At 44.3% G+C, this 14,734-nt stretch overlaps 1 protein-coding gene across 3 annotated transcripts in view; it reads left to right on the top strand.

The window, feature by feature from the left end:
- Positions 1 to 2,314: 2,314 nt before the first annotated feature.
- Positions 2,315 to 14,734, top strand: part of SP1 (Sp1 transcription factor) — a 45,564-nt gene continuing 33,144 nt past the window's right edge. The window contains exons 1-3 of one of the 3 annotated variants that reach the window (XM_042450113.1): positions 2,315 to 2,372; positions 9,274 to 9,362; positions 11,430 to 12,849. In XM_042450113.1, coding sequence (XP_042306047.1) covers positions 2,330 to 2,372; positions 9,274 to 9,362; positions 11,430 to 12,849 — 1,552 coding nt within the window. In that variant the 5' untranslated portion in view covers positions 2,315 to 2,329. Of the gene's footprint in view, positions 2,373 to 3,632; positions 3,781 to 8,365; positions 9,126 to 9,273; positions 9,363 to 11,429; positions 12,850 to 14,734 lie in introns of those variants that run through there. The other 2 variants (XM_042450114.1, XM_042450115.1) reach the window with 2 other exon arrangements.

Below are 14,734 nucleotides of genomic sequence, written 5' to 3'. Positions count from 1 at the left end.
AGCCTTTTTGTATGCAAAATAGGCTTTTTATGTGACCACTGCATTCTTATACCAATGCATACAAAAATACTATACTATGTTATTTCTTTAATTATCGACCTCTCCAAGATGGATAGGAGAGAAAATCCACTTTTGACCTTTTTACTCTGGTCATCCAGCAACTCCCAATAATTCTGCAATATTATTACCGATTATAGAATACTACAAAAACATAGTTCTGTGATAACCATTATACCCATGGTGAATGTACTCTACTCTTAACTTTCAATCCTTTATTATTTTTACCTGAACGATTATTTCCAGTTTTGGGAACTGACACTGAAAAACATGGCTCTCTGGCAGAAAGAATCTGAATTCAGGTCTTCAGGACACAGTCCTAATTCTCTCTTCACATTGGTCTGAGATACACTGCAGAAATAATAATTCAGTTTGTAACCACTTTAACTGCCTGGGTCAGTGCTAGGGAATCCTGGGAATTGTAGTTTATTGTGGCACCTGAGCTCTCTGGCAGAGAAGGCTAAATGTCTCACAAAACTACAGTTCCCAGAATTCCCTAGCATTAAGCCAGGGCAGTTAAAGCAGTCTCAAACTGGATTATTTCTGCAGTGTGTTTTGGGCCATTGTCACTGGTTTACTTATTCCTCCAATTCTGTATAATCCTGTATGTGTCTGTTTGGAAGCAAGTCCCACTGATTTCAATGAGAGTATCAAGGAAGTGTATAGTACTAAAGCCTTTTAAAATATAATTTCTAATCACAATGTTTAAGGGCAATGATGGAGGATCTCTTTCTCTCACATTCTGATGACCTCAAGAGCACAATTGCATACATGTGTACTTACAACCATAAAACCCACCATTAGTAATATAACTCCCACAACTCTCCTACAAGGAGCTCAGGGTGGCATACATGATTTCACCCTCCCACCTCCATTTTGTCTTCACAGTCATCTTGTGGTAGGTTAGGTTAAGAGATCATGGGATTAGTCCAAGACTGTAGAGTTGGTTGCAGATTTGAATCCCAATTTTACTTTTCTGGTCTGATAGTCTTGAAACAGAACTGCCATCTCTAACAACATTAACAATCTAAAATACATAAAATACATCAAGCAGGCTTTCAAAACTGCACTGGCTTTTTAATCAGGCAAAAGATGCTTTTAAAAGACATACGTATAAGAGACGAAAAGCGACAGTGTTGGAGCCACAGGCCTGCATCTTGTGTCAGATACTGTCTGCTGTAGTTCAGTTGATTTGGGGGGATCTCAATGAAGGCAGAGGCACTTCCCTTCTTGGCCATGTGGGGCTAACACAAAGGCCAAAACATTTTAAACCCCATTAGCAGTGGTAAAGTGACTTCTCTTGGGATCCAGGTTGCCCCCTTTCTTAGGCAGAGGAGAATGAATTCCTCAAAAAGTCTCTGTACTGCCATCATATCTGGAAAAATGTGTATGAGTTAAATAAGTAAAACTTGCCATGTACTGTATAGCCCAAATGAAAAAGTTTTACCTTTCTTGGAGGTGTTAACAATGTGTACCTACCTCAGTTAGATAGCAAAGACCAGGGCTGTTCCTAGGAAAACCATGTAACGGCCAGTAAAGCTGTTAAGAATTTTGTGTGTGTGTGTGAATCAAACAAGTGCTTTAAAATTGTTTTTAAATCATTTTGAGGATTCGGGGCCTTTTTCAGTTTTTAAAAGCAATAGGGAAACAACAGGTTCCCAACGTATACAGCATTCCTGTAGCACTTTGAGACTAACCAAGCAAAAGTCGCAACATGAACTTTCATAAACTCAGACTGCATCTGAGGAAGCAGACCTAGCCTACAAAAGCTTATGCTACAAAGTCTTTGATTCAGTTATTCTCAAAGGTCTACAAGGGCTGCATCTGCGCTGCAGAATTAAAGCAGTTTGACACTGCTCCATCTGCCATGGCTCCATCCACCCTCTGAAATCCTGGGATTTGTAGTTTTGTGAGATTTACCCTTCTCTGTCAGAGAGCTCTGGTGCCACAACAGTGAACAGGCACCCTCCTTTTCCAGGACATGTCCTCCATTTCAGCCTTTTGTTCAGCAGAAATTACAAAACGCCCTCCATTTTGAACATGATTGAGAAGCATTCATTTTCTTTTATATGGGTGTTTTTTAAGCTTTTATTTGGTCATGCCCTATATTTTTCTCATATTTCGTGGAGCCTTGTCCTCCTTTGGGGTTACCCTAGCCGCAACAAACTACAAATCCCAGAATCCCATAGCATGGAGCCATAGCAATTAAAGCGGGGTCAAACCTCATAACGTCTAGTTTGTTCTTTTAAACTGATGTGTGTTATAATAACTGATGTGCTTTAACCAATGTTGTTTGTGCTCCCCCCAAGAGGCAGGTAAGAAGCAATAACTATTATCACTTACATTATTATTATTATTGTTGTTATTATTATTATTACCATCATTTCCAATAATAATCTATTATTAATTACATAACTATAATTTGGCGTTCTTGGCTGAATGTGCATAAAATATTATTATGATTATTTATATGTACTATTATATTATTATAATTTATATATTTAATTATTTATTTTTTGTAATCTATTATTATTTATATGTACTATTATTACATTATTAATAATTTATTATTTATTTTATTATTTGTAATTTATTATAACTTTATTATTATAGTTTTATTTTATTATTATTATTTCTAATTTAAATATTATTATTATTATTATTATATTTATAATGTATGTATTTATTTTATCATTGTTAATTATTATTAATTATTATTTCCGCACTGCGGCTGCAGCCAATGAAACCAAATTATATTTATGTAATTATTAATATTATTTAGTTATTTATTTTATTCCACGCTCATAAGGCTTTCCTGGGGCCTCCCACGTGACCGGCCGGAAGTGAGCACACTTCTAATAAGTCCGCTTGCGTCGCCAACTACGAACTTCCGGCCTCGTTGCATAACCTCTTCATTAAATGGAGGAAACGGGGGAAAGGGTGGGTGAAATACGCCCGACCTAAAATGGCGCCAACACCCGCCTCTTCATTACGCAAAGGAACAGACATTCCCATTGGACCATTCAAGGACATCCAACGTTCTCATTGGCGCAGGCACTTTTCCCCGTCTCCCTTTTCTTGTCGCCGATTGGTTGTGTCACCCATCGCTCTGGAACGTTGAGTGATGTCGATTGGCTAAATTTTACGTCATTCTCCCACTTGGACCGAAACTTGTATAGAGGTAGGAATGGGTTAGTGGAAAAGCTTTTGCGTCTTCCGATTGGATGAGAAGGATCTCAATCAAGAGTCTCTTCACTCTAGGGTTTCAACCCGAGGGACTACAGCTCGGTCGCTGATTGGCCAGTGACCCTATCAATTACTAGTTCCGCCCCGCCTTTTCTTCCCATCAAGCCCCGCCTCCTCTGAGAGGCGTTTCCCGAAAAGGCCCAGCTTTTGGGAAACTGCTCCCACCACCACTCCCTCAACTCCCTCCCTTTTTTTGCTTTTCCACCACCAAAACCCGCCTTGTGCGTCACCATTGGTCACCCGACCCGTCACTCAGAGCGCCGGACTTGGTGATTGGCGGGATCCTCTGGTAGGCGTGGTCCGTGTGTGGCCTCGGGGCCGTGTCGTCGTCGTCGTCGCAGCTCCCTCCCCTGAGCCACCCTTTGGCGGTCGCCGGTGGGGTTAGTCCGCCTCGTCGACGACTTCGCTGCCCCCGCCCCCCCCCGCCCCTGGGGCGCCACTTGGTCTCGCCCGCCTTTTCTCCAGCCAAGATGAGCGGTAAGGACGGGGCCATTGCGGCTGGGCGGGGGGCGCCGCCTGCTTCCCTCTCGCGCCCCGCCTAGAGCCCAGCCCCCCGGGCGGAGGGACGGAGGGCGGCGGGCGGGGAGCCACGGGAGCCAGGCCTTGACGGTTGGGGGCGGAGGAGGGGCAGGGACAGGGCTCTGGGTGGGAATCTCGCAGGGGAAGGAAGGAAGGAAAGAAGGAGCCTCCTCCTTCCTTCCCTCCCTCCCTCCTCCTCTCTCTCTCCTGTGGAGTGCCTTCAAGGCGTTTCCTTCTTATGGCGACCCTCTCTCCATAGGGTTTCCTGGGCAAAGGTTTGTTTGAGGAGGCTGAGAGAGTGTGACTTTACACCCCCCTCCCAAGGTCAAATAGAGGAGGGAGCAAGCTTTTTTCCTGCTGCTCCAGAGATTACGACACAGACCAATGGATCCAAGCTACAGGCAGGGAAAGAGAACCCACCTCAACATTGGGAGGAAAATTCCTGACAGTACAGTAAAGGCTGTTCCACAGGGGAATATGACTGCCTTGGAGAGTGGTGGGGCGTCTCCTTCCTTGGAGGTCTTTATAAACAGAGGCTTAATGGGGATGATTTGATTGAGAGTTCCTGCATGGCAGGGTGGGGTTGGACTGGATCAGGGCCCTTCTGGGGGTCTCTTCCACCTCTGTGATCCCCTGATTCCATTTATGGAATCCAGATCTCCACAGACTCAAACCGATGTAGGAATAACGCGGTTTGACACTGCTTTCGGCCCTTCACCTCCACCCCAGGGAACGCAGGGATTTGTAGTTTGACCCACGTGGAGGACTGGGTTGAGTATTGGACTACTATGGCTCTCTGGGGACCAGGGTTTGTATCCCAGCTCAGTCATAGAAGCCCACTGGGTGACCTTGGACAAAAGTCACACGCTCTCAGCCTCCTCAGGGGAAGGCAATGGCAAACCATCTCTGAACAGATCTTGCTAAAAAAAAACCATGCTAGGTTGGTCTTAGGGGGTCGCCATAGGTCAGACATGGCTTGAAGGCACACAACAGCAACAACAGCATTGGGAAGAGGTTCAGAATATTAATAGAGTGGGCCCTTGTTATCCACTGGGGTTTGCTTCCAGGCCCCTCCGCGGGTAACAAAATCTGTGGATGTTCAAGTCCCATTAAAGACAGTGGCGTAGCAAAATGGTGTCCTTTATATAAAATGGAAAGTCTAGGTTTGCTATTTGGAATTTACACTTTTTGGGGAATAATTTCAAGTTGTGGATGCTTGAGTCCATTGGATAAAAAAAATCCGTGGATAAGGAGGGCTGACTGTAATGTACTGTACCATATATAATATAATTATATAATATAAATATATACAATACTGTGTGTGTGTGTGCGCGCGCGCACACACACACACACACACACACACACACACACTGTAATACTGGAATATAATACATCTGAAAATACCCACCAACCCATTCTTACCTCTATACAAGTTTCAGTGTATCTTGGCCTAAGAATACCTTTTCAGTATCAAGAATGAGGCCAGCCAGCGTGACGTAATGTTTGAGTGTTGGACTACAATCCTGGTGAACTTGGTTCAGATCCCCACTCAGCCATGAGACCCACTGGGTGACCTTGGGCGAGTCACATGCTCTCAGCCTCGGGGGGGGGGGGGGGAAGCAATGGAAAATCTCCTCTAAACAAAACTTGCCAAGAAAACCATAAGTTTTCTTATGGGGTCACCATAAGTCAGAAATGAATTGAAGGCTCAGCAAAGATCTGCAGGCTTCTCTGCCAAAACATTCTTGTGTATCCTCACCAAACTACAAATCCCAGGAGTCTAGGAGGGAGCTTTGGCAGTTAAAGTGGTGGCAAACTATTATTTTTACAGTTGCAGCTGAACTGAAGGAGGGAGATGCAGGCCATGGATGAGGGTGGGATGGGAGGGAGGGAGGATGGGAAGGAAGTTGTGTGTGTGTGTGTATAAAATTGAAAGACACACCCATGTTAGTCTGGAAAATCAGTACAGTACTGTATGCAGAGAGGTCTTGTAGCACCTTTGAGACTGAGAAAGAAGCTTAGAGCAGAAGCTTTTATGTATCTCATTTAGGCTCAAGTCTGCCAAAGCTCCTGCTCCCAGTTTCTTTAAGTTAGTTTCAAAGTTAGTTTAAGTTAGTTACTAGATCCCTTGGCATTTTGTGTGTACATTGCCCACAGTGGAAACCTGCCCACTTCAGTTATTTAAAACTTTGTTGTTTGCCTTCAGATTGTTTCCCACTTATGGTAACTTTAAGGTGAACCTATCATGGCGTTTTCTTGGCAAGATTTATTCAGAAGAGGTTTGCCATTGCCTTCCCCTGGGGCTAAGAACATGTGACTTGCCCAAAGTCACCCAGTGGGTTTCATGGCTGAACTGGGAACTGAACCCAGATCTCTAGAGTCGTCCAAAACTCAAACCACTATGCTGGCTCTCTGTTTAAAACTACCAGGGTGAATTAGGCAGGGGGAGAGTTCTTCTGAACATGTGCAGAGTGCCTTTCTTTTATGGCTAAGTAACAGCCAGCATGGTATGGTTTGAATGTTAGACTACGACTGTGGAGACTAGGGTTCGATTCCCCGCTCGCCCATGGAGACCTGTGTGACCTTGGGCACACTCTTGGCCTCAGAGGATGTTAGTGGCAAGCCTCCTCTGAACAAATCTTAGGAGGAAAACCCCATGATAGATTCAGCTTTCGGTTGCCATAAATTGGAAATGTCATGGAGACACACAACAAAAACAGAATCTGAGTAGAGACCCAGCATGGTGTAATGGAGGACTACGGTTCTGGAGAGCAGGGTTTCATTTCCTGCTTGGCCATGAAAATACACTGGGTGACCTTGGGCAAGTCACACTCTCTCACCCCAGAAAACCCTGTGATAGAGTTACCATAAGTCAGAAATGACTTGAAGGCACACAACAAAGTCCAAGTGGACCACCTATCAGGGTTCCAAGGAAAGCCAAAGTGAATTGCTGCAGCTGAACTTGAACTCCAGGCCTCAGGAGGAAGTGGGTTTCCGGAGGACTGATGCCTCACCCGGGAGAACTCCAGACTTGCTTGATAGGACTTTGGAAGGTTTCCAAGCCCACTGTGATGCGGTTGACTTCTAAAATGTAGACATCCACCTTTCACTACTTCTGGTTCTTTCAGAAACAAAATGCAAAATAGGCAACATAACACTGGCTGAAGTTCTCCCATGCCTCCTTTTTGCTCTTTGGCCTCCTGTGTATTTTCTCAACTTGTAGGGACGCAACATAGCTGTTTCTCCTGGAAAAGTTGCATCAAACTAACTAACTTACTTGGGGCTGTCGTAAACAAGTTTATTGAATAGCCCGAGGGCCATTTCAAAATACTCAAAACATAGTAATACAAGAAATACTTGGGACTGTATTGAGAAGATGTTAAACTGGGGAAAAAGTTACAATTTTAGTAGGCTTTGTTTGGCTTTTACTGGTGTTGCGCTCTTTGTTGGGCCAGCTGTGAGTCAGACATTTGCATGTTCCTTGGCCACTTGAGACTGGCCCATGCAATTATTCCCCACCACCACCCATTTTTGGAGTTGTGTTATGCTGAGGGCACTTTGTGTGGGGCTTTCCAGGTATTTGTGTGGTGTTCCACAGCCATTAAATGAAACACACACAAAACCCTGTGTGTTTTAATAAAACAACAATGAGCATGATATCTCCTTTGATCATTTCTGTGGGTGGAAAGGTGAATATAAAGGATACTCCACTATAAACTGATTTTGTGAACACATCCAGATTATGTAGATTGGCCAAGGTTTTGAAAAACTTAGCAAAAATCAATTTCTTAAATTGTCACAAAGCACAAGTTCGGTAGGGGATTGCTTTCTTCATGAATTTTGCGCTGAGTTGTTTGCAGCATCTGCTCTGCTGAATCTGTATTTTCCAATTCTACATTTTCCCAATTCTCCCTCTGAAATGTAAAAGCTTGTCTGCCTCTGGGAATAGATGGCCAGTGTGAACTTTAGAACAGTGCTACTCTATTTATATTTAAATGTAGTAATTACTAAATAAAATTACTCAAAAGTTATGGTTTGTGCAATGGTGCTGGTCCACAAGCCCTTGGCCGCCTGTCCAACAGAGTTTTGAGGAAAGAAAGAAAGCAGCTGTAGTGAGTTGCACAGATACGAAGCTTGTCCATGCCACATTAGAAGGAGAAAGTTGCGAGTCCCCTACATCAGAGAGGCTGAGAAGAATTGGTGTAAAGGGAACTGTGACAAAGGTCCATAACTCCTCCTAGCACATTGCTTGATTGTGATCACCATGTCTCAGCTGAGCCCAGTTGATTTATTAAGAAGTGATCATCTTGTTTTCACATATTCCCCAAACTACAGCAACACTTCCTGCCACTTCCCCCACCCTGGACCTAATTTCCCATTGATATTACCTGACACATAACAGCCTTATTTAGCATGCCAGCTGATGAAGATCAGACTTCATATATTGCGCTTATATTGCAATATTCCTTCAGAGAGTTAGAAATTGTATGTTATTCCTTACTGTTTGAGTAACGATAGGATGAGACACTGCAGCTTCTTTGGTGCCACTCAGCTACATGGTGGAAAAGAAATTTGAATGTTAATGCTTCTCACTACCAAAGAGTCTAACACACTACTAGCTTTTCTCTTGCTCCCTTCTCCCTCCCCCACCATGAGGTTTTTAACATGAATAATTCATTGCGATTATAGATCAGCCTCCAAACACATCTGTAGGTGCTGGTTCCTCTCTTGGCTGTGGAGGATAAGAGTATAGTAGTCCCACACATTTGGAGGGTGCCAGGCTGGGAAAAAACTTTTTTTAGCATAATTTCCTCATCTGAGGTAGGGCAAAACAGACAGCAACCACACTCTGCGGCTCCAATCCGCCTTTTTGCCGGCCGAAGAAGAAGTGGCAGCTGCTCCTTTTTGCGCTGGTAAAAAAACCCGGCTTTTCGGCCCCGCTGCAACCAGAAGCTGACTTTAAGGCACTCTCTGGTGGTGTGTGGCGTCAAAACACTGTGTTGCCGGAATTGCTGGAAGCTGGCCCACATGTGGGCAGCTGAACAGCATGAAACTGGATTCTGGGCATCTTGGGAGCATGCGTCCTGTGTATGCCATGCTCTCAAGCTGGTTGGAAGCTGGCTTTTTATGCTGGTCTGTTCTGGCCTGTAGTTACTTTGCAATGTTCTGGTTTCAGCACTAGAGCTGGATAACCGTAATACTTTGTATAGTTTGCAGTAAAGTAAGGTTCAATTTAGGGCCACCATAAGTCCAAAATGACTTGAAGACATGCAGCAACAAAGATATTCTGTCTGCCAATAACGGTGAATACAGCCATTTTTTTAAAAAAAATCTGTATTTTTAAACTATTTCTGTCCTTCCTTTGGAGGGATTATATGCTCTGTACAACTTCTTTGATCATTGGCATTTTATTCTTTGTCTTTGCAACCCTCCCCTGTCCATCTTATGCAGACCATGATATTTCAGAAGAAATGGTTATCGTTAAGACTGAGAAGTTAGACGAAGGCAGCAGTAATGATGGAGGAAACTGCGAGGGCCAGGTAAGTGATGGTGGAGAGGTGTTTCTAAAATAATGAATGCTGGCTATTCCAACATCATCTTGGATGCAGTAGGGAATTATTTTTGGGTCTTGATGGGCCTGATTGTTCATTATCATTTTTTGCTTCTTTCTGTGTGGCAGTGATGGTCTAGTCCAGTGGTTCTTAACCATTTCTCTTTAAATATCTTTTCTTGCCATGGACCACCAAAGCTTAATTGAAGATTTAAAACCCTAAAGTGCATTAAATATTTATGTAAAGTTGCTAAATATTTATTTATTTATTTGTGGGATGTGTGGTGAAGGACATCAACCCTCCCCCCCTAAAAAAAATTCACCAAGCTGAGTTGACTATATCTTGTCCTCTCTCTCACACACACACCATGGTTTTTGTCCACCAAACACCTCTCTGATATATCTCCACCACTCTGTGTGTGTATATATCAGTAGTAGTGTCAAATGGTGTGAAGAATTGTGACTGCTTGCTGGACATCCACATGAGATGCAAAGGGATCAAGCTTGCTTCTCATTCCTTTACCCTATGCACTTTTTTCATGCAGGGAGGGAGGGAAGAGGTTCCTGAAGGTAGAGCCACACTTCTTCAATCACACTTCCTCAATCACAAATACCCAGAGCATATTTCCCTCTGCTCTAGAGCTGCTGCTTCTGCCACTGCTAGTTATGCCAGCCAAACTGTCTCCTCCTTCGCCTCTGATTCTGTGCACACTTGCATCTCCAAAGCCCTTTATTCTTCACAACACAGGTTTTGTTTTTGTTTGTTTTTTTCTCTGTTGGAAGAGCAGTGGCCATGGGGAGCACACACATAGAGACAAAGACACACACGCACTCGCACAATGAGAGCAAGATAGCAAGAGCAGCTCCCAGGAGTCCTAGTCTTGCCACAAGATTTGGCTCCAGGGGACTTTTACAAGGCATGGCCGCATGTTTGGTCACACTTTCTGAAGGGCAACCAGGGAAAGGAGGCAGGCAGGAGAGAAGGGAAGAATTGAGTGAGCAAGGAGGGATGTCTTACTGGGGCTGTGGGGACTTGTTTGGCCAAGACATCTTTTCCATGGAAGTGTCTTCAGGAGGAACTAGAAAGCAAAATGCTTTCCCAGGCCTGGGCAGGGAGACAGGGCTGTGCAGTTGCTGCTTCGGCTGGTGGGAGGGATGAAGCACTCTTTTTCCTCTTTCTCCTCTCTTTCACTTTCTACTTTCAGTGTGGGGTTAAGCCACACAGGTCTTGGGAAGGTGAGAGGAGCGGAGTTGGTGGGGAAGGGAAGTGCCAGCCTGGGCAGCCCATGGGACAGAAGAGTCTATGGCAAGTGGCCTGGACCTCTGTCTTCCTGGCTGGTCCTCTATACAGTTGTACTTCGGTTGCACAAAGGTGTATGAAGTGGAAGGCACTGCCATTTCTCCTCTTCCCCCACCTTCCTTCCTTCTCTTCTTCCTCTTCCATCTCCCTCCACTCCAAGGCTTTTCAGCCTTACATTTGAGGGCTGAATCTTCACAGCCCCCTGTGAGGACATCATGATACCCCATGGGACCACAGGTTAATAATCACTGGTCTAGTCCCTTCACATTGCTTATGAACATGCTCTGAAATTCTAGCATTTATGTTTGGAGTCCACATTGCAAGTGTGCAATAGTGTTTGTGGATCTTGTGTTCAAGTTAGGGCAGTCTCAAACCAAGATAGTTAAAGTTTGTTCCTGTAAATCTTAGCTCTGATCATTAGAATGTGATCATTCTTTTAGGAATGATTGGCTTTGAGTTGCGTTTTGTTTGTGCATTATAGACTCAAACTAGTTTTAAAAACAGTTTTGAAAGCCATTTTATTGGGAAAGCTCCTGTTAAGTTAGAAATATTATCTGTGGCTTTTGTCTTCTCTGTTTATTGTGTTGACCTCATGAGTCCAGTGCATGCAGTCTCTGCTTCTGGTAGTGGGAAGGCATCTGCTCCGGATAGGCTTTTTATGTCTACGCTCCTCCCTGTTTTTCTTGTTTTGTACAAACCCTCTTCCCTTCAAATGGATGTCTGACTCCTCCTCTCTCCATCTGTGTTTCCTGATAGGAGTCCCAGCCTTCCCCTCTGGCTCTGCTGGCAGCAACATGCAGCAGGATTGAATCTCCCAGTGAGAACACTGATGGTTCACAGGGACAACAGGGAGGCTCAAGTGAACTGGACCTTACTAGTCAGATGTCTCAGAATGGAAATGACTGGCAAATAATTTCCACTCCCTCTGGGACTTCCAACTCTCCCAAAGACCAGGAGAGCACTAGCAATGAGGAGAATGATGCATCATCCAAAAACCGATCTGCTAGCACTGGGCAGTATGTGGTTACTAACAGCTCCAACATGCAGAACCAGCAAGTTCTGACAAGCTTGTCAGGCATGATACCCAACATTCAATATCAGGTGATCCCCCAGTTTCTGGGTGACGGACAACAGTTACAGTTTGCTACCACTCCCACCCAGGTTAGCGTCCAGCAGGATGCCTCTGGCCAACTGCAGATCATTCCTGGGACAAACCAGCAGCTTATTGCAAACAGGTCTGGGACAGGCAATATCTTGGCAACTATGCCAAATCTTTTGCAGCAAGCTGTCCCCATTCAGGGAGTGAACACCCTCTCAGGGCAGACTCAGTATCTCACTAATGTCCCACTGGCTTTGAATGGCAATATCACCTTGTTGCCTGTTAACAGCATTGCAGCAAGTTTGGCACCCACTTCTCAATCAGTGACTCTAAGCACCTCTGGCTCTCAAGAGGGCAGTTCTCAACCAGCAACATCTGGTGCCTCAGTCAGTTCCTCCAGTGTGGGTGCATCCCAAGCTAACTCTGTCAGTTTTTTTACCAATGCCAACAGCTACAATGCTACTACCACAACAAGTAACTTGGGAATCATGAATTTTTCCACCAGTGGCACTCTGGGAACAAATGTTCAGGTGCAGACGCCTCAGAGGACAAACAGTGCTCAAAACACTGACGCTCTGCAGATGGCTGCAGTTGCAGTCCAGCAAAACCAACAGAAAGACGGTGATCAAAGCCAGCAGCAACAGCAGCAGATTTTGGTTCAGCCTCAACTTGTTCAAGGTGGGCAAGCTGGTCAGACATTTACTACTCAAGATGCTTTGCAGAACCTTCAGATCCAAGCTCTCCCGAATACTGGTCCAATCTTTATTCGAACACCCACTGTGGGGCCAAATGGGCAAGTCAGCTGGCAAACTATTCAACTGCAAAATCTTCAGGTTCAGAATCCGCAAGCTCAGACAATCGCCTTAGCACCCGTAGCATCCCTGGGTCAGACTGGGAGCACCAATACAACACTCACACCAATAGCTTCTGCCTCTCTCCCCAGTGGCACTGTCACTGTAAATGCCGCTCAGCTATCTTCTGTACCAGGCCTTCAGACCATTAATCTTGGGGCTCTGGGATCTGGAATCCAGGTTCATCAGCTGCAAGGGCTTCCCCTAGCTATAGCAAATGCCACTGGTAAGTAGGAATTTTTACTACTGCATATTGTTGGTTCAAGTTCATATTGTACTTTTTAAAGAGCAATTTTCTCTCCCTTATTATTGGGGAGGTGTCTCAGAAAGTGGATTGATTGAATGATTATATTTATTGTATTTATATCAGTCTCTTCAAAAATGCTCTGAGAGTGGCTTACAAATTGGTAATTGGTTCCCTGCCCTCAGGCTTACAATCTAAGGTGAGCAAGCTAAAGAATGGAAATGAAGCTTTAAAAGGCTGAATGTTGTTTTTTTTTCTAATTCTTACCATACTGAAGCTGCACTATCAAAATTGGAAGACATGCAAAACTGAGGGCCATGTAAAATTTAAGAGAAACCGTTTTCAGAATTTAAAAGTAGAATAAATATTAGTGTGGCCATCTATAGTTTGGCATATATCAATTTTATACATTTGTAGTGCAGAATAAGCACCTTTTACACCTGTTTTATTCTTTTACTAAGAAGTAATGTTCTAGGAAGCCATTCATCCCTCTGGTGGCTGCCTGTAGATGAATGTGCTTTACAGTAGTTGAAACAAGAGTTGGGTCATTTGAAGTGACTAACTGACACATCATTATTCACTCTTCCTTCACAATGGTCTTGAAATATAGATTTATGGAAGGGCCATTACTGTTCCCTCCCATCAGCTGTTGTATATAATTTTGTTTTACCATTTAATTATAATTTATTCTATTTTATCACTGTTTTAGGATGTTGGAATTACAATAATTTCCTTTTTTTTTTTACTGTGACCTCCTACATCACTCACTTTTGCCCACCCCACACTCTTGAAAACCACCTCTTAAAGTGCAGACCTATATACCTGCTGTGCATCTGTTAAGTGTGTGTGTGTGCGCGCGCACACACCTTCAAGTCACATCTTGACCTGTAGTAACCCCATTAATTTTGTAAGGTTTTCTTAGGCAAGGAATATTCGAAGGTGGTTTTGCCAGTTCCTGCCTCTGAAATACAGCCTACAGCACTTGGTATTCATTGATGGTCTCCCATTAAATCCTAACCAGGGCTGACCCTGCTTAGCTCCCAGTATCATATGGGATCTAGTGCCCTAGTGTCATAATTATAGGTAGCACTGAATCTGATCTTTTCTTTCAGTCATTGTATTCCTCCTATTATGGTGATGACTGAGCAAGAAAGACCAATAAGGTTTCACCATTTGCACACACCTGATAGCTCTGTGGAGTATTGTGTCAGAGAAGCAGCTTTTACATGAGTCCTGTGCAGATGCTTGCCCTCTCAGGTTAAAACTGGGTCTGAAGATGTTGGTGCACATGTAAGCCTCACCTCTGAATTTTGCTGTGAACTTGGGTGCATTTTAGGCCTCTGTGCATTGAGCATGAAGGCCTGTATATAGGGTTGCCATAATTCTCTTCCACAAAACCTGGATAAAATTTAGGACGTTCAAGAAAAAATGGAAGACACAATCAACTAAAAGCCAGAAACATTAATATAAATTCATGCTTCTCAGAACATCCTCCATTTTCAGCATGGCCAAGAAGCATCCATTTCTAGAAGTGTTTTGTACCTTCTCTTCGGTAAACCTCCCTCTACCTTTGGGGGAAGGTCCTCCATTTTAGTGTTGGTTTGTCCTCCTCTGCAGCTGAGGCCGCCCCTCCCTTTCTCTGTGGGGAGAGGAAGGAAGGAAGGAAGGAGAGAGCCCTCCCTGGGCACATGGAGGAGGCTGTCTCCTGGCAGACCACGGACATATCCTCCATGAAGACACAGTTGGAGGCTCTCAGCAGCGGGCAGCTCCACCACCTGCAGCTCCAGCTTCCCCTTCAGGACCCACACCTCAGCTCAAGCCCCAGGGAGGTTTTGCTGGATCTCCTTCGGCTGAGGCCCCATACACA

This window comes from Sceloporus undulatus, chromosome 2 (assembly GCF_019175285.1).
Source record: "Sceloporus undulatus isolate JIND9_A2432 ecotype Alabama chromosome 2, SceUnd_v1.1, whole genome shotgun sequence".
NCBI lineage: Eukaryota > Metazoa > Chordata > Lepidosauria > Squamata > Phrynosomatidae > Sceloporus > Sceloporus undulatus.
This window is presented reverse-complemented; position numbering and strand designations above follow the sequence as displayed.